This window comes from Heloderma suspectum, chromosome 2 (genome assembly GCF_057233095.1).
Source record: "Heloderma suspectum isolate Gila_16-S chromosome 2, 16-S_ref, whole genome shotgun sequence".
In the NCBI taxonomy this organism is placed as follows: Eukaryota; Metazoa; Chordata; class Lepidosauria; order Squamata; family Helodermatidae; genus Heloderma; species Heloderma suspectum.
In genome coordinates, this window is record NC_139459.1 from 2,127,391 (window position 1) to 2,147,549 (window position 20,159).

General features: G+C 49.5%; 1 protein-coding gene and 1 long non-coding RNA gene across 2 annotated transcripts in view; both read right to left on the reverse strand.

The window, feature by feature from the left end:
* The window catches only part of LOC146351853 (uncharacterized), a 121,061-nt gene extending 101,636 nt beyond the window's left edge, over window positions 1-19,425 (reverse strand). Inside the window, exon 1 of the mRNA XM_084832717.1 lies at window positions 19,141-19,425. Coding sequence (XP_084688843.1) covers window positions 19,141-19,162 — 22 coding nt within the window. The 5' untranslated portion in view covers window positions 19,163-19,425. The remainder of the gene's footprint in view (window positions 1-19,140) is intronic.
* The window catches only part of LOC146351847 (uncharacterized), a 1,244,848-nt gene that overhangs the window by 623,115 nt on the left and 601,574 nt on the right, over window positions 1-20,159 (reverse strand). The window lies entirely within an intron of this gene.

Sequence of the window (20,159 nt, forward strand, 5' to 3'; positions counted from 1 at the left end):
CAACATCTCTTAGGATTAAATCCAGGGTCACTTCCCCTCCGGTCAGTTCCATGACCAACTGTTCTAGGGCACAGTTGTTTAGGGCATTGAGAAATTTAATTTCTTTGTTGTGACTGGAATAGGCATTTATCCAGTCAATGTGGGAGTAATTGGAGTCACCCACTATTACAACACTTCCTCATTTGGAGGCCTCCCTGATTTCATTTTTCATCTCAAAGTCACTCTGAGCATCTGGTCAGGGGGACGATAGCACGTTCCTAGTACTAGTTTTGGAGCCTGGTATTGTCACCCACAGTGCTTCGGTGGAAGAGCCTGCCCCCTTCAGGTGCGCGACACTCTGCCCTCTTCGACGTGCAGAGCAACACCTCCCCCAGTATGCCCTTCCCTGTCCTTCCTGTAGAGTTTATATCGAGACGACAGTATCCTCCGGTCCTCTCCGTTCCAACCCACTGCCTGAAGACAAGATGCCTTATATGCAGACATCCAGCCTTTCCCCTTGAAAGCTGCAGAAGAAAGAGCTTCCACATCACTGCCCCAGCAGCTTGTTCCATTGCTCAACTGGGCTTGAGAATCAGGAGGTCTTCCCCTAACACAGTCTTGTTATTTGCCAGTTTTAGGGTCCCCTGATGAGTAGCAATTCTTACCCCCCAAGAGCTGGATTGGCAGATCTAAAAAAGAAAGCCAGTGAAGTGTTCCTGGCTCTTTGCGGCAGAAGAAAAAGAGCCACCAGAGATCCCACGTGGTGCCGTGCTGCAGTCCAGGCCACCTGTGTGTACAGCTCTGTCAGGGCCCAGCTGCAGCACTGCAGTGGGCCTTGTAGGTTATAGAGAGCTTCGGCTATTGGGCGGTATAGAAATAAATAAATAAATAAATAAATAAATAAATAAATAAATAAATATAGCCAGGGTTTGATTGGAAGCAGCCTGGAAGGGCCGGGGCTAGGGGTGTACGAACCCCACTTACCAGTCTGCTCCAAGGTCCACTGGGGGGGGAGGCGATCCGTCCCTCCCCCCGGAATCCTCCCCGGCCGGTTCCGCTCCGCGGCAAGTCCACAGAGCCGCCGGCCGGGGCCATCCGCAGCTGGACTTCCGTCTGCTGCCAGGCTGCAGCCGCAAATGGCGTCCAGCGTAGAGGACACCATTTGCATCCCTGCCCTTTGCCATGATTGGCTATGTAAATATTTACATAGCCAATCACAGCAAAGGGCAGGGACGCAACTGGCGTCAGCTGCGGAATTAAGAGGATGCTAAATGAAGAAATTAGGAAAAATATTTTATATATTTATTATATTTTTAATCTGTCCAACAACAAGCATTCTCTTTTGGAGAGGCTGTAAAGCCTTTCTTTTCTAGTGAGCATTTGTTTGATTTAGGTTCTGTGGCTAGTTTTTCTGTATTATGGTATTTTGTTTTTATATGGGTTTTCTTATTTTGTATGTGTTTATGACCTAGGAAAAATGGCACATAACAAAATAGCCTCTCCTTGACTGCAAACCACTGAAGCCTGAAGCCACAGCTGAGCCTTTCTCTATACAATCCCACCCACTTGGACTCTTCTGTCTCTGCCCAGGTACAACCCCATCTCCCTAACCCGTAGCCCTCAATCATGGGGGGTAGGGTCATGGCAGTCCCTAACACATTATTTCAGCAAGCCCCTTCCTCTGCAACCCCCACCTGCCACATGAGGATGTTGGTTCTCCTTTAACCAGTCACCATCTCCTGCCCCAATAATACCTTGGGAACAGAATAATATGCCCACAGACAGCCAAGCCCTGGAGGCTGCCATTCCAAAGACTGCCAGCCGTTTTACTCTGTTTGGGTAAAGAGGGAGGAGCTGCTGGGCAGCGACAGCGGTGCTTCAGGCCATGACAACAGCTCTCAGATTAGCATTTTAATTCAATATTTGCAGCATTCATACCATGATATTGTACACAAACTATTAAAAGCAGGTAATGGCAGAAGATTAATAATCATGACTAATCCACAAGCCTAGCCGAGATTCAAAAAAGACCATTTTAAAAACTCTTCACATGCAATTCACAAGAAAAAGACCAATAAGGTGCAGCTCCACTGACATCAGTAATACTTCACAAGCTTAAATAGTCTGTGGATCGTTCATAGGGACATAAGAGCAGCCAGGCCAGATCAGCCCAAAGGCCGATCTCGTCCAGCATTCTGTTTCTGCAGTGGCCAAACAGATGCCCCAGTGGGAAGCCCACAAGCAGGGCACGAGCGCCATAGCACCCTCCCACTTGTATTCCCCAACAGCTGGTACCGAGAGGCGTGCTGCCTCTGATCCTGGGGGTAGCATATACCCATCATGACTAGTGGCCATCTGATAGCCTTGGTCTCCATGAAAGGCAACATCTCCTAAACTGTCAAGCATTCCTTTATTCTTTTGACAAAGAAGGAGGCATAAAGAACTTTATCCTGTCTTAGCCTCTTTTATAGCACCATCGCCCTGTGTCATTCACAGAATTTCACAGGGGCCTAGGCACGGCCTTCCACTCATAACCCTCCTGTGTTTTCCCACTGCTTCTTTCACCTTTTTGTCTTACCACAGAAAATATGTTAAGGAGAAAGAGTCATAACAGCTGCCCAAGGCCCTCTTATTGGTAGCGCTTGGAGCCTTCTGTCTGGAAGCCCCTTGGTCACAAAGAGCAACTGACTTGCAGTAAATGCAGTCCCCTCGAGGTCAAGAGATGCCTCGTTCTGGGGACCAAGGCTCCTTCCAGATGGACAGCTTGTAGTACCACCAATCAAAAGGCAGATCACTAAACAAATTGTTACAGAAATACTACAGAAGCTCTCATGATCAAGGGACCCAGTTTCTAACATGTAAAAACACCCTTAGAGATTATTCCAGAGAGGTAACCATATTAGTCTATTGCAGCAAAAACAACAAAGATCTTGTGATACATTAAAGACTAACACATTTATTCTGGAATAAGCTTTTGTAGATACTTTTGTCCTTGTTCAAACCATAGGAAATAAGAGTTGTATCTCTTGAGTTGAAACACTCTATGATAATATCAAGAGATTCATCTTTATTTCCTGTGGTTTGGACAAGGACAACGGTTTTTTTTTTTATCACACTACATATGTTAATTGGTTCACCACTGCAATTACGTCTGTTTTATCACCCAACTATGTTTTTTGTATGGCAACTGGTAAGGTAATTATCACTGTCTGTACTTTCTACATCTCAATTCCTTCTAAACCACACAGTTTACATTTCTCTCTCCACCCATGTGTATATAAATTTGCCAATCTGGAGTTAACACTTCATGCATCTGATGAAATGGACAGTGTTTACAAAAACCTATGCCAGAATAAATTTGTTGGTCTTTAAGGTGCCTCAAGATTCTTTATTGTTTTTCCCTTAAGAGATGGCTACTGTAATTTAAGATTATTGTGGCATACTCAGATGCTGCAAAGAGAAAGCTACTTCTCAATATTTTCTTTTTGCTGATGATATTTCTGTGCTAAGTAAAAATTATCCTTTTAGACATTCTAACCCATTTGGGTCTGTTATCTTTTCTGCTACCCAGTAAAAACACATTTAGTCCCACAGCTGTCAGAGTAATAGGGAGGACTGCCTTGCTGTGGATACAGATTTGCCACGACCAGCTCAGCTTGTAGAAATGCCGTATCTTCTCAGCGTACATAGAGGAGAAGGCAAAGAGGGGATTTCAGGGGACCCTGTAGACTTAAGGGTCCAGGGCGGGGGCTAAGCTACCAGAGGGGGCTTATCCAGGACTTCCCATTCAGCCTCTAGAGGTGGCAGCAGAGAAAGGTAGCTAGGCTGACACCCTGCTCCGAAGGAAAAAGCAGGCAGGAGGAGGAGAGCATTCTAATGTATGGATCCAAACATACACACCCTGCCAGGGAGCTCCAGCGGGGCAGGTTCACCACCACAAATGCCCCTCCAACCTGACAGATCGTATTGGCCGGCGTATGACCAGGGACTCCATGGCCAATTTCAGGGCCCATGCAGAACCATATAGGAATATGTGGCATTTCAGATAGCCTGGTCCCAACCATTTAGGGATTTTAAGATAGCTACCAGCACTTTAAATTGGGCCTGGAAACACACTGCTAGCCAGAGCGGCCAGTACAGAATGGGCACAATATGTTCTGATCACCTGTCCCCACAAGCAACCAGGCAGGGGCATACTGCACCGGCAGAAGCTTCCCAGATGTCTTCAAAGGCAGCCCCCTGTAAAGTGAATTACAGTAGTCTAATCTGGGTGTAATCAGGGCATGATGCCTGTGGCAACATCTGCCTTCCCCAGAGAAGGGCACAACCAGTGAACCACATAGAGGTGGTAAAAGGCACTCCTGGCAACTGATGGCACCCATGCCTCCATAGACAGTTCCAAGTCCAGGAGGAACCTCAGGCTGCAGACCCGGCTGTTCTGCGGAAGTAGAACCCTGTCTTGCGCTAGCAGCACTCCTCTATCCACATCAACAGATTTCCCTACCTACAGTACCTCCATTTTATCTGGATTAAGTTTCAATTTGTTTGCCCTTACCTGTCCCCAAACTGCCTTCAGACAGTTGTTTTCATAGCCTCCCTAGGGCTCGTAGGTGGAAACAAGAGATTGGGTAGCCCAAAGCATCCAGACGGCTTCTTCCGGCAGCTTCACATAGATGTTATAAAGCATGGGGGACAGGCTGGAACCTTGTGGCACCCCGAAGGCCAATGGCCATAGGGTAGAACAGAAATCTCCCCAGCAGCATTCTCTGGATCCATACCTCCAGAAAGGCCAGATGCACCATAAAAAATCCCTCCCCCCCAGTCCTATTCACGCTAGATGGCCCAGAAGAATACCACGGTTGATGGCACTGAAGGCTGCTGAGAGGTCCAGGAGAATTAACAGAGCTGCACTCCTGTCTATTCTCCGGTATAAGTCATCCACCAGGGCGACCAAAGCTGTTTCTGCCCTGAACCCAGATTGGAACAGATCCAAACAAGACATGCTCCTGGGATTATGGTAGCTCTGCTCAAGCCATTGTCGCCAGTGGCAGCACCTGCATTAGTTTTTAAATGGTAAAAGAATTGTTTGGTTTTTTGAAAGAACTGCCCCACCACCAGAACAAGCAGCATTTTTTTAAGTGTAAAAGAAAGGATGCCGCTAGTTACCACAGTGAACGCCCCCCTTGCTCTGAAGCAGTTTTCAAAGTTTCACTCCAGCACCACCATGAAAAGAAAGAAAACTGCCTCCCCAATTTGCCTCAGCAAATGGGGATGGTGAACTGGGGAGCCTATTTCAGGTCAGCCCAAATTTACACATTCCCCTGACAGAAAGATCACAGCTCGAAACATGTTTGGATTAAGATTCAGAGTATCTGGACTAATAATCAGTCTCCTGTACCTGCTAGACTCCTTGTTTCTGAAACCAGTAATGGACTGGATGAGGACCAATCAACTGGAGCAGAATCCAGATGAGATGGAGACCCTGCTAGTGGTTAGTCTGGGCATGGATGTGGTGTTCAACCTGTTCTGAGCAGAACTGCACTCCCCCTAGTAGATCAGGTTCACAGACTAGGGGTGCTGATAGATCCAGCTTTGTCACAGCAGTCCTGAGAGCTTCTGTGGCACAAAATGTCTTACACCAGCTGCGACCTCTCATTGACAAAGAGAGACTAGCCACAAATGAACTCTGGCAGCCTCCAGATTAGATTATTGCAATGTGTTGTACATGGGACTGCCTTTGCAGACTATCAAGGGCCCCCATTAGGCCAAACTACAACTGCTAAGTTATTAATTGGGACCAGTCAAAGGAAACACATCTTGCTAGTTCTTAGGCAACTACACTGGTCTGTTTCCAAGCACAATCCAGAGTGCTGGGAGGGGTGTCGTTAGGGGAAGGGCCCACCTTAAACCCGTATCTTTTGAGCTGTGCCCTGGATTTTTTGAGCTGTCCTAGTTGCCTTTTTTAACATTTTCCCATTGACTTGCATTGGAAAACAAAAACAGCCATAACTTTTTTAGTTTGTATGATAAATGCATGAAAATTGGAGGCTTGGTAGCCCCCGTGGAGCTCATAGAATCATAGAATAGTAGGGTTGGAAGGGGCCTACAAGGCCATCGAGTCCAACCCACTGCTCGATGCAGGAATCCAAGTCAGAGCATCCCTGACAAATGGCTGTCCAGCCTCGTCTTAAATGCCTCCAGGGTGGGAGAGCCCACCACCTCCCCAGGGAATGGGTTCCATTGTCGTATTGCTCTTACAGTCAGGAAGTTTTTCCTGATGTTCAGCCGGAATCTTGCTTCCCGTCACTTGAGCCCATGATTCCGTGTCCTGCACTCTGGGATGATCAAGAAGAGATCCTGGCCTCCCTCTCTGGGACAACCTTTCAAGGACTTGAAGAGCGCTATCCTATCTCCCCTCAGTCTTCTCTTCTCAAGGCTAAACATGCCCAGTTCTTTCAGTCTCTCTTCATAGGGCTTTGTTTCCAGTCCCCCGATCATCTTGGTTGCCCTCCTCTGAACCCTCTCCAGTTTGTCTGCATCCTTCTTAAAGTGTGGTGCCCAGAACTGGACACAGTACTCCAGATGAGGCCTAACCAGTGCTGAGTAGAGGGGAACTAGTACTTCCCCGGATTTGGAAGCGATGTTTCTATGAATGCAGACCAAAATAACATTGGCCTTTTTTGCAGCCACATCACATGGTTGGCTCATATTCAGCTTGTGATCGACAACAATGCCAAGATCCTTCTCGCTTGTAGTGTGGTTGAGCCACGTATCCCCCATCTTGTAACTGTGAATTTGGTTTCTTTTTTCCGAGGTGCAGAACTTGGCATGTCTCCCTATTAAATGTCATTCTGTTGTTTTCTGCCCAGCGCTCCAGTCTATCCAGATCACTTTGAATTTTGTTTCAAATATGATTGAATATGCCAAATTTCAGGCAGTTAGGTCCAGTGGCTTTTGTGCTACCCATGCATAAAGTTTCCTTGTCTCAGAGTCTTAAACAAAAAGTAAAAACTGTCAAGTCACCCAGAGGATTAGAGATCCTAATCAGAAGGTGTTTAAGGTGACCATTAGGAGGTCACTATCCCTAATCTCTAGTGTAGGGCGATTTTGAGGTGCAAAAGAACCTATCTCCCCCTATTTTTCTTTTCTGCTCTTACATGTCCACTGTTGGGAGCTTGCGTGCAATGAAATTTTGAAGAGGGAGAAGGAAGGGAAGAAAGAGCTTCATGTGAAATACTGGTATTTCACACAGCATCTGATTTTACTGCCCCAAACTGGAATCTTTGGATTCTGCAGAAGTTTAGTAGCTTCAGTACAGCAAAGGATCCAATCAGCCTCCACAAACTTATTTCTCCCCTTCCACTTTAATTTCGCCTAAATAGCTGTAGGACTCAAATAATCCCAAAGGGAGGGTTAAAACTATGTGGGTCATGATCGAGAAACTGCTGGGGCTTTTAAATAGGTTCTACAGTTTTAAAAAAGCTAGAAAAAGCCCTCAGCCACCTCACCTGATAAAGTTCATTTAAGTACATGCAATCCTTGCAAACCCTGCACAGCCTCCTAAATTCCTCTGAAGTACCACCTCTCTGAAAAGAGCCACCTGGCTTAGGGAATTCTCTCTACCCCCCACCCCCGCGCACATTTCCAATCACCATTCTTCTTTTCTTCTTCCCTCCCCTATCCTGTTCTTTCTTTCTCTCTCTTCTTTATTCCACCCAGAGCATATCGGGGAATTCTTAAAGAGAATTCTCTTCAGTGGGCAAGAGAAGTTCTGAACTATATTTGACTTTATACAAACAGACAAGAGGGTTGGTTTTTCTCCTTCTCCTCACTCAGGTCTTTGAGAGCCATAACTAGAGGGGAGCTACCCCATCAGGAGAGGAAATGCTGCCTTCTGTGCAGGATGTTTGGGAGATAAATGCCATGGCCATCTCCCTGGCCACAAAGTGCTGCCATAACTCAGGTCAGATAATAAAGAAGAGCCTATTGTTTCTATGACAGCCAGCATAAGGGAGAGAGGCAGAACAGGCTGCCTTGCCTTTGCCCTCCGGCAAGACCCCATTAATCCTTTGAAAGAAAGATCCCATCAAGGAAGGAAGGAAACTGGCAGAGGACTCCTCTTTTTTTGCTACAGGCAGCAACACAGAACCATGGAGCCAAATGCATTGGGGGGGGGGGAGTGCTCTCTATGTAATCCAGCCTTTGACTTAGTGTTAGTCCTAAATAATGACTGCACAGAGTAAGAAAGAAAAAGTCCGAACCACTTTGGAATGAAAGAGACACAGGCGTCAGGACTCGCAGCACTCTGAAAGCATACAAGGGTCCAAATTCCCCCATGTACGTGCACATCAGTGACTCCATGTGGGATTTAATGCCCCGCAAATCAGCTTTCCCCCAGGAAATAAGGTAACATGGATATGCCTGCCCTTTAGAGATGCAGTCACCTTCCCTGGCTTGAATCCTGTAAAGTAGGGTGGATCTCTAGATGTTCTGGACTCTCAGAAGCTCTAGCCAGCACGGCCAATGGTCAGGAATGCTGGGAGTTGAAGTCCAAAACATCTGGAGATTTACAGTGTGCCCACCCCTGCTGTAAAGGTGTCTTCACACTAGTTTGGGAATATGGGGGCAGTCTAAACCAAATGCCATGATTTGGGTGCCGAGCAGAAAGGGTCTCAGTAAAGAGGACGTCTGAGGAATCTACAGGTGGGGAAGGAGTTCAGCTTCCCATTTCAAACAGAGCCCTCCTCACTCAGTTAGTAGTTCAGGTGCAGCCCTTCATCAGGTGTAGATCTACCAGCTGGGGAGGGCTCTTCAGGTGGAAGGCTGAAGCTCCCCCCGCCCCCGCAGAGCTATACATTGGCAAGAAGCACAGAAGGCCAGGGGCAAACTGCACACCTGCAGAGGGCAGCGGAACTCTCCAGAGGGAGAAAAGATGGCCTCTTCTGGGAAACTGCCGGGTGTGCACCGGCCTTAAGCCAAGAGTGGCCAGAACAAGATCACAAATTCACACACAGATGTGCTTTCTGTAGACTGCAACTTGAGCCTTTTTATCATGCTGAAAATCTCAGCTTCCAAGGGAGTCAGTTGGCATAAAGAGAGGACTTCCTCGCACAGCAGCTGATTTCAGCTCAAAGGTGCACCAGGCTGAAACACACACACACAGCCCAGATTTTGTACTGGACCTTTTACACCAGCAGCTACAGAATACGAACCAAACTGTTGTGCTTTAGAAATCACAGCAGGCCAAATACACTTTCCCCACACAGCTTATGGTCAGGCTCTCTTTCAGCCCACTCATTCAGAAGGGTTTTTGTGTATCTGCCCCCACCCTCCATCATTTGTGTGTGCGGAATTTGTGTTCTATCTAGCCAAGACAGCATATCTTGATGCACAGAAAATCAAACTGTGCAAACTACCTTGGGAAAACTGCTGTTTTGAAAGGTGACTAAGAAATGGTTTTCCTCCCAACTTGCACTGCATGACCCACAATCCGTTTTGACAATTTCAGAACAGCCAGGTTTCAGCAGGGACATACTTGTTAAATAAACTCATCCTGGGTCTTCACTTTCCTGTCCCCTTCCTTACGGGCTCAGGCTATTCCATTGCGTTCCTCTTGGTCCTATGTCCTTTCTTCCATCTTCTATGCAGACCCCTTTTAAGTCTCAGCTGATCAGGGAACTCCCTACACTGGCTTCTTTAGACATCTCCCACTTTTCCTTTTCATGGGAATAGTTTGCAATTATGCCTTCAATACTTCAGTTTTAAGATCTCCATCCTGAACTCTTTTCCTTCAGAATGTCTAGCCATAGGGTCCTACCCAAATATTCTCTGAGCTTTCTGAAACTGGTTTTCCTAAAGCCCAAGATATATCTCTAACTAAGCTCATTTTTCACAGTCCTCACTATCTCAAATTCCAAGATGACATCGTCACTTTCTCCACAAGGTTCCTGCCAGTTTGACTTCATCAACCAGTTCTTCCTTGTTAATCAGAATTAAGTCTAGGACAGCAGATCACCTTCTACCTTCTGACAGCTGAAGTTGTCAGAAAGACAAGAGTGTCTTGGATGTTCCATTCTGAACAGAGTTAGGTTTCCAGCAGATGTCAGGATAGTTGAAATCCCCCTTTACTACCAAGGCTCAGCCCTGTGAAAGTGTTGTCATCTGTTCCAAGAAAGTGCCATCCCTGCCCTTCAGCTGCACTGGAACCCCCTCCCTTTCTGTTAGGCCTATTCCTTTTTAACAAGTTATACCCTTCAGTAAGGAAGGCTGAGCGCCGAAGAATTGATGCTTTCGAACTGTGGTGCTGGAGAAGACTCTTATGAGTTCCCTGGACTGCAAGAAGGTCAAATCAGTCCATCCTAAAGGAAATCAACCCTGAGTGCTTATTGGAAGGACAGATACTGAAGCTGAAGCTCAAATATTTTGGCCACCTAATGTGAAGAGAAAACTCTCTGGAAAAGACCCTGATGCTGGGAAAGACTGAAGGCAAAAGGAGAAGGGGACGGCAGAGGATGAGATGGCTAGATAGCATCACCGATGCAATGAATATGAACTTGAGCACGCTCCGGGAGAGAGCGCAGGACAGGAAGGCCTGGCGTGCTATGGTCCATGGGGTCACGAAGAGTCAGACACAACTGAACGACTGAACAACAACAACCCTTCAGTTGCTATGCACCAATCATGAGTCTCATCCCACCAAATCTTAGTGATACCTATCAGATCGTACTTACCATCTTGAATTAGGATTTCAAGTTCATCCTATTTGTTTCTCATGCATCAGTATTTAGACACCTGAGGCCATGGCAATTGCACCTTCCTCATTTCCCTGTTACATTTGCCTGCAAATTACTGGGCTCCACCTCCACTGTTCCTCATATTCTTGTCCTTAATTCTTGGCTCAGTGGTTAGCATTAGCTCTCGGCTTTTGCCACCCACCACCTCCCCAGGAGTTACTTTTAAACCCTCCTGGTCAGGTTTGCAAGGCTCCTGCCAGTCTCCATGAAATGCACCCCATCACCCACAAGAAGGCCTTCACAATGGTATTTTAGGCCATGGCCAACAAAACCAAATTTTTCCCAACTACGAGCATCTCTACACCAGCCTAAAATCCTGCATTTAAAACGGGGCTTTCTGTTTCCGTTTCAAATGCAGGATCACTATGGTCTCCCTTGACATGCGCTTCCTTCCCCCCCTCCTTTTTCCCCTTATCCGAGTCTTCCATATGTTTCATTAGCCACTAGATGGCACTGTGGTCAAGCTCCTCTTATTACGGGTTTTCCTTTTTTAGGAGGGAACTCAAGCATGAAAATTTGATAGCTCATTACTTCCGTTCTTTTAAAAAAATGGAATGGTCATTTAATGCGGGAGACGCCTGGAGATTGACCATGTCATCTAGTGGCCCATTAGGGACCGGTCCGTGGACCATTAGGGACCGGGCCGCAGTAGGGGTATGGGAAACCCCCTTACTTTGGGTCCGCGGGGGGGGGGAGGAGGTGATCTGTCCCTCCCCCCCGCCCCGGAATCCTCGCCGGCCCTGGCCAGCTCCGCTCCGTGGTGAGTCCACGGAGCTGCTGGCTGGCTCCAGCCCAGTTCTTTGCAGTAATAGCCTATTACTGCAAAGAACAGGGACGTAAATGGCGTCCGCTACACGGACGCCATTTGTGTCCCAGCATCCGGAAGTCTTTCCATGGCCAAAGCCGGCCAGAAGCTCTGCAGCAAGTTCAGGGCCAACGAGGATTCTGGGGGGGGGGGAGGGATGGATCGCCCCCACCGTGGACCCAAGGTAAGGGGGTTCCCACACCCCTACTGCAGCCCGGTCCTATTTTCCCAAAATCCCAAAAATTGTCTTCCACGGACCAGTCCCTGGTCCCAAAAAAGTTGGGGACTGCTGATCTAGAGGACTGCAAACTTCCATGAGTAATCAATCTCAATAGCAGGGTAAAAGCTCCATGCGAAGAAGCCCTACATCATCAGTGTAGCCAGCCACTCACTTCTATTATCCTACTTCCTCTGCCTATACTCCAACCTTTGATAGGAAAGAGTGATGCAAGCACCACTTGTGCCCCCAGTTCCTTCACTTTCTTACCCAGAGCCTCATAGTCTTTGGAGATCCATTCAACAACTCCTTTGGCTGTAACATCTGTTCCCACATGGTTCAGCAGGAGAGGATACTAGTTCGTTTGTTGAGTCTCTCCATCACATCTTCAATACATGCTCCATGAAGGCACAACACCTTCTGAGATAACATGTCTGGTCTGCACACAGCTGCTTCCATCCCTCCAACCACCACTGGTCTGCTCCACCTTCACTGGCGGCTAAATTCCTTCCACCCACATGGGCCTGAGATTTGAGCACAGCTCTCCCTAGTCCCAGTCCATCATGTGGCCCACTAACCACACTGACTTCGCAATAAGGGTTTCCATTTGAACACAAGTACTCAAGGAGCTCCCCACACATTATCTTGTTATAATCCTTTAAAAAAGGAGGAGGCAACACACATCCAGCAGGCTGCATGCGACCCCCACTCACCCTGACATGCTTTTATTTTTCTTTTTACCTGAAAAAAAATGAAAAGTACTGCTTTGTCACTAAGATTTGGTGGCAAACTGCTATACAGGCTTAGAATGGACAAATGTAGGTTGTTTTCAAACTAAATTTGCCCAGTCTAAGCCTCTGAAGCAGTTTGCCACCAAAATTCAGCAGCAAACCACAACTCCCCCACCCTTTTTTAGGTGGCACAACAGTGGCAGGAGTGCAACCTGCAATAGGTCCAGCGGGGGCGGGGGGACTGCCCCCTGGACTGCTCAAAGTTATAGAATCATAACACAGTAGGGTTGGAAGGGGCCTACAAGGCCATCGAGTCCAACCCCCTGCTCAATGCAGGAATCCAAGTCAGAGCATCCCTGACAGATGTCTTGAATGCCTCCAGGGTGGGAGAGCCCACCACCTCCCTAGGGAATCGGTTCCATTGTTGCATGGCTCTAACAGTCAGGAAGTTTTTCCTGATGTTCAGCCCGAATCTGGCTTCCTGTAACTTCAGCCCATTTTTCCATGTTCTGCATTCTGGGATGATCGAGAAGAGATCCTGGCCTTCCTCTCTGGGACAACCTTCCAAGTACTTGAAGAGCGCTATCATATCTCCCCTCAGTCTTCTCAAGGCTAAACATGCCCAGCTCTTTCAGTCTCTCCTCATAGGGCTTTGTTTCCAGTCCCCTGATCATCCTCTGAACCCTCTCGTTTGTCTGCATCCTTCTTAAAGTGTGGTGCCCAGAACTGGACACAGTACTCCAGATGAGGCCTAACCAGTGCTGAGTAGAGGGGAACTAGTACTTCCCAGGGTTTGGAAGCGATGCTTCTATTAATGCATCTCCCAAATTGCATTTGCCATTTTTGCAGCCACATCACATTGTTGGCTCATATTCAGCTTGTGATCGACAACAATTCCAAGATCCTTCTCGCTTGTAGTGTTGTTGAGCCACGTATCGCCCATCTTGTAACTGTGCATTTGGTTTCTTTTTCCGAGGTGCAGAACTTGGCATTTATCCCTAGTAAATGTCATTCTGTTGTTTTCTGCCCAGCACTCCAGTCTATCCAGATCACTTTGAATTTTGTTTCTGTCTTCCAAAGTATTAGCTATCCCACCCAATTTGGTGTCATCTGCAAATTCTAGCAGCATTCCCTGCACCTCCTCCTCCAAGTCATTAATAAAAATGTAGAAGAGCACTGGGCCTAGGACTGAGTCCTGCGGTACTCCGCTCTTTACCTCTCCCCAGTTTGAGAAGATCCCATTGATAAGTTGCCCAACCCTGCCTCCAAGGAACCCTATAATGTAGGCCAGAATTTTTTAATTTGTATTTAGGACTCATAACCACCCTTCAAAAGATTTTCCTACGGCGGCAATATTATCCCCACATCGCAAGTGAGCGGGGCAAGGCTGACAGTGTGCCTTGCCTAAGGCTGTCTATTGAGTTCATGGCGGCAGAAAGATTCAGAATAAGGGCATTCAGATTTATAACAAAGTCCCTGATCTACCCAGTACATCAACTCTAGAGCTGCACAGGTGGGGCTGAAATGAGGAAATGCGATCTCTGAGGCATGTGGGGCCTAGGCTCTGAAAGGCTTTACAGATAGGCATCAGCAACCTGAAAGGAGGCCCAAAGTTAATTGGCAGCCAATATAGTTACTGGAAAAAAGGCTGAGCACGTTCTGATGTCCTGACACTCAACAGAAAGCCTGCAGCCAAACTTGGCAGTAGTTGAACCTGCCAAGCTGTCTTCAAGGGCAGCCCCACATAGAACACACTGCCGCAGTCAGTCCTAGAGGTCACAAAAGCATTTGACAGCATAATGAAATCCCTTCTTTCTGGGAAGAGGCCTGCGCAACAAATGAAGCTGATAAAAGACACTGCGCCTATCATCACCGGGACCAATCTCCCCTGGAATACCCCCAAGCTCCAACTGGCTCCCACCAGCATTCCCTCCATCTTTTCCGGATTCAACATTAGCACCCTCATCAGTGCCTTGTAAGAAGGCAGTTGAACATACAGGTTCTCGCCAAATCCATGGATTTTCTGCACAAGCCAAAAGTGTGCTACCTGGTGTAGAATTCCCTGTCTGAAAAGTCAAAGGTTACAATTCCATTTCAGAAAGCAGCTTCATAGTATTTATGAGCAGGGGTAACAAGCTTGGACCTATTTTCATGGAATTTCTAGCCATATATAACGTATGTGTGTGTGTGTGTGTTTTTAAAGAAGAACCTGAAAACGGGAAAAAATCTTCAGTGAAAGTGTATGCAAACATTTAATTTACACAGCTTTGTTTGGACATAATGGCAGCATTCAGCCGCAATTTGTGGTTAATTAAACCACAAATAGTGGGGCCACGCACAAGCTGCTTCCAGTTCCCAGCAGCAGCCTATGAGCACTGCACTCACAGGTTGTTACTCTGACATCTGAACACAGGCACTTGGGGTTGTTTGTGGGTTAAACAATCCCAAGTTAACCCAAGAACAAACCATGGATTAACTTGGGGTTGTTTAACCCACAATCAACCCCTATTTATTTATTATTAAATTTATTAATCGCCCATCTGGCTGGTCACCCAGCCACTCTGGGCGATGTACAGCATACAATAAAACAATTTAAAACAATAAAATTCTACAATAAAAACATTTCTAAAATACCCTAACCCACCCCAAATGCCTGCCTGAACAATCACGTTTTTAATGCACGTCGGAAGCTCATTAAAGAGGGGGCATGGCGGAGTTCCCTAGGGAGGGAGTTCCACAGAGTGGGGGCCACCACAGAAAAGGCCCTCTCCCTCGTCCCCACCAGTCTAGCTGTCCTGGCTGATGGGACAGAGAGAAGGCCATCTGAGGCTGATCTTGTTAAGTGGCCTATCTGGTGCTGCTGGAGGCGTTCCTTAAGATAGGCTGGGCCGGAACCATATAGGAATCCCAAGTGCCCAGATTCAGACGTCACGGTAACAACCTATGAATCTGTCGTTCTTAGGTTGTTGCTGGAAACTGGAAGCGGCTTGCGCACATCCCCACAATTCATGGGTTAATTAACCCACAAATTGCTGCCAAACATCAGCATTACATCAGAACAGCCCCAATAATTCCAGTCGCAGGATGTGGGTTTCCTGGTCACAGAATAGTACTAGGGGACCAGGAGCACAGACACAGGCTTCTGAACCTTGTAAGCTGCCCCATCCTGCTGCAATATTTTATTTCCTTTGACAAGAAAGGATCCATAGATACAAAAAGAGGCAGTGGATCTTTTTAACAAAATTGCTGGGCCTGCCACCACTCCATAAGCAGAACCGCCAATCAAGACTTAATCACATATCAACCAGCATGGACATCATATTGTGGCTGCGGCCAACACGCTCCCAGGTAAGGAGCCGCAAAGGCAGTTCATCCTGGGGGCGATCGCCAGAGACATTTCGGTTTCCATTGCTAATATATGAATACAAGGAAGTGAAATGAGGAGCCATTTAATCCGGTGATGTCAGATGACTGCACACAAGGGCAGCAACCCGGAAACGCAGCAGCAGCAACAACCGTCTCTCTCTCAGTGTGTTCTGGTAACAAAACTCAAGGGGCAAGTCGGATGTCTGAGAAGACTTTCTTTGGCCAGGCAATTGCAGCACTCGAGACATCTGAAGTTCTGCCTCCTGCAAGATCCAGGCACTTCTCTGTTACTGAGGAGACTCATTTAGTACATCACAGAATTCACTGCCATTAAAGGATCACGACTTCCAGGCAAGATTTCCCAACTCGGATATGGTCCCTTCAGTCAGTGCACACTGTATCTTCCACAGCAGCCTTCCCCAACCTGGTGTGCTCCTGATGTTTTGGACTACAGCTCCCAGCCTTCCTGACAATGGTTCATGTTGGCTGGGGCTGATGGGAGTTGAGATCCAAAACATCTGGGGAGGTGCCATCTTGTGGAAGGCCGCCCCACATTTACATTCCATCTGTCAGTTCTTACACTTTCAGATCTTACCAAGAGCTGAAGAGTTTTGATCTATCCAAACTGCAGATTCTAAACAACTGTTCAGTGTTTAAAAAGTGGAAAGGGACTAGAATTCTGCAAACGGAACCAGAAGCATGGAACATGTCAGGATTGCAGAGATTTCAGACTTTTCCTGACCTGCCTAATCCAAAACTGAACCTGGCACATCATGGGAGCTAAGGAACTTTTAAGGCCATGGTAGCTGCAACACTGCCTCAAACAGAGCAAACGCTTTCAATACTATGCTATCTGAACACATTTCAACACTGTTATAGAATACTATTAAGTTGGGACGACAGCGTTACAAGTCAATATATTACATAATCATCTGCAAACTGCAGAAGTGAAAGGGAAGGACACCCTGGCCTCTATCATGGGCTTGGAGAATAAGGATCACTAGGAGGCTGCATTCTCTTCCCTCCCAGGAAGAACGCCACGGCACAGGGAAAAGCAGAGGCCAGGGTATAGCCCTGCACGTAAAATGTTAACATGACAAAAACATCAACAGACTGCCACTCCAGGGACCAGTATTAGTGACAGTGATGCAGCTGCTTGAGAGAACACCAATATAACACAACATCAAACCGCAGGTTGCTATGGGTCAAAAGGTAGCAAGGGGGACTGCTGCCAACATCATCAGATTTGGGGTGCTTCAGCCCAGACCTGGAAAGAAGGTCGGCCCCTGCACTGGCAAGGACATTATTTGTGGTGTGTGAAGTTTTTAAGGCTGGAAGTTTATACAGTTTATAAAGATTATGCCTCACGCCATCCATGACCACCAAGTGGTCATGGCTCACCATTGCCTTGCATTAAAATTCCACCATCCCACAAATTAGGTCTGGGGGTCAGAGGATATCAGATTATGGGGCCCATCTGTGATGTCCAGACTGCAGCACTATCTGTGGACATCACCAGGTCCACGACTGAAGCACTGGCTGGGACACCTCCTGCCCGAGCCTCAGTCCAGGAGCCTGTGTTTGTCTGCATGGGCTTTTCCTGAGCGGGAAAGCTTAGGCGGAGTGAAGTTGGCTCCCAGACCGTGCACCGGCTGGAGGAGTGCTCCAGCCAGCACCTCGGTGAGGGAGCCAGCTTCTCTTCACTCCTCCAGGACTTTTCTGGATAGGGAAAGCCTGCAGGGAGTGCATCTCTCCAAAGCACTGGCTTCACTGCTCCATTCCTTACCCATGAAGGGTATGTGGGGGGTGGGAAGTGAAGCGGACTCAGCATTGCTCCTCCTTCACCCTCCCAGGGCAGGGAAGGCGAGGGGGGAGAAAAGTGACTGAGCCGGGGCTCAGTTGTTCTGGGGAGAGGCTGCTTTGGGGAGAGGCTGAGCTTCGGGGAGGGGGAGGAGGGGCCCTGCCTGAGACCCTGATGGCCTGGTGGGCCAAATCTGGCCCATGGGCTGGAGCCTCCCAATCCCTGCCTTAAACAGAAACAATGCCCTGTCATGAGAAGCCAACTTAGGTGCCACACCTGTGGAGTTATTTACTACAACTGTGACTAGAAACCAGAACATTACATTTTTCTCCTAGATGTGAGAAGTCATAACTATCCCAGGGCAAATATTCATATGGACAAAGGTAATATGCAAACCAGCTGATCAAAGATATCGCTTGATCTAGTCCTGTTATTATGGCAGCCAGAAAGAATGCTGCCAGAGCGTCACAGGAACTGCTGTCTGTTGTAACTGCCCTCACCCACTGTTCATACATCACGTTTGCCCACACAACATGCTTGAGGAACATCAAGATTTTGCTCATGAGAAATATATGACCAGCACCATGCCTCCCAGAGTCAAGATTTCCAGACAGAAATCTTTCGATCATAAAGATGCACGGCTGGAAAGAACGTCTTGGGACATTGTCTAAACCCCTGCCAGATAAGAAGCAGGGATCCTAAAGCTGTCCTTCTCCAAAGTCTGCAACACACACTCATTTCTCACTGCACTGTGTCCAGTTCTGGATGCCACATTTTAAGGAGGGAACTGACAAACTGGAGCGTGTCCAGAGGAAAGTGAACAGGATGGTGAGGGGTCCCATTAAAGCCAAGCCCCATTCAAGAGCTGGGTGTGTGCAGGCTGGAAACGGGGGGGCACGGTCCTTGCCTTCGAGTGTCTCTCTTGCTCCCAAGGGCAGGGCTAGCGCCACAGGGCGGGAAGGGCAGGGCAGGGCAGGGCAGCAGTTTTCGCCGTAACGTCAGGAGAAATGTCCTAACCATGAGGGCTGCAGGCGGTGGGATGCTGCAGCCCGCGTCGCGGAGGCTGCGCTGAGCAGGGGCTGGGCGGGAGGGCCGCGCAGCAGCCGCTCCGCGACGGGATGCCGCCGGGACGGGGCTGCGAGGGCTCCCCGAGATCCCCCCGGGCCGTCTCCGCGCGCAGCAACCCGGCCCGAGGGCTCGCACAAGCGCCGAGCGGGAGAGGTCCGTGCCGGCTCGGAACCCTCCCGGGGAAGCAGCCCCCGGGCTTCCGGGCGAGCTCCCCTCGGCTCTCGCGGCTCCCCCGGCCGCGGAGGAGAAGCGAGGCCGGGCCGAGCCCGGCGCGGGCGGGGCCCCCGCCCCCCGGAGGGCGCGCCCCGCGAAGGGCGTCCTCGCGCGCCCGGCGACAGCCGTCCCCTGCCGGCCGCCCGCGCCGCGCGCCTGGCACTCACCGCGGACGCAGAGCAGGGACATGGCGCCGCTTCCCCGCCGGCCGGCCGGCCGGCCGCGCCTCCGCGGGCCGCGCTCAGGGGCGGCGCGGGCCGGGCCGGTCCCGCCGCCGCCGCCGCTGCCCGCCGCCCGGCGCCCGCGCCCTCCTCCGCATGCCCCCGCCCGCCTGGCCGAGGCCGGACTCGAACCGCCACCGCCGGCGGCCCGGGCCAGGAGCGGCTGCGGGCGGCGCCCGGCAGGCGCGCAGGAGACCCGTCGCGGAGGGCGCGCCGCGGGGCGGGCGCGGGCGCAGGCGCAGCCGGAGGGGGCGGCGCGCCGCAGCCGGAGCGGCGCCGGCGCCAGGGCGGGGCGCCTGCCGGGCGCGCCCGCAGCCAGTGGCCGCCGGGGGCGGCGCCGGCCCCCGCCCCTGCCGCCCCGAGGGCGCCCGCGCCGGCGGCCGGCCGGGGTCCCGGGCGCCGTTCCCTTGGAGCGCGCCCCGGCGTCTTCCCCCGCGGAGCGCGGCTGCCGGGCCCGGCTCCCTGGCCGCCGGCCCTCCCCCGGGAGCGACGGGACCGCCCGGCCCGCGTTCCTGCGGGCCGCCTCTGCGCGGCGCCCGGCTGAGGCTCTTCAGCAGCGAGCGGAGCGCGCTTCGCACGTGCGTAGGGGCACCCTTTCTTTCCGTGACATTGCTTTACTTGGGCCAGCGTGGCGCCAGCCCTGACAGCCCGAACTGACTTATTAACGCCTTACCCGAATTAAGTTAAATGCACTTCCTGACTGCCCCCCCCCCACGACTGCTCTGTGGGAAGGAACATTATGAATTGTTAGTATTTTAATGTTTATTACGATTTTATTAATGAATCATCATGTTGTTTGTAAGACACCTTGGAAGGATTTGTACCCTGAAAGGAAGGATATATATGACTGCAATAAATCAGATACTTTTAGGCAGGATTTCAAGAGCAGGAGCCCTATATAAACATGAAAGCTGAGGAGGTAGTGTTCTAAAAATGCCTGAACAGATTCTCCAGCAACACACGTG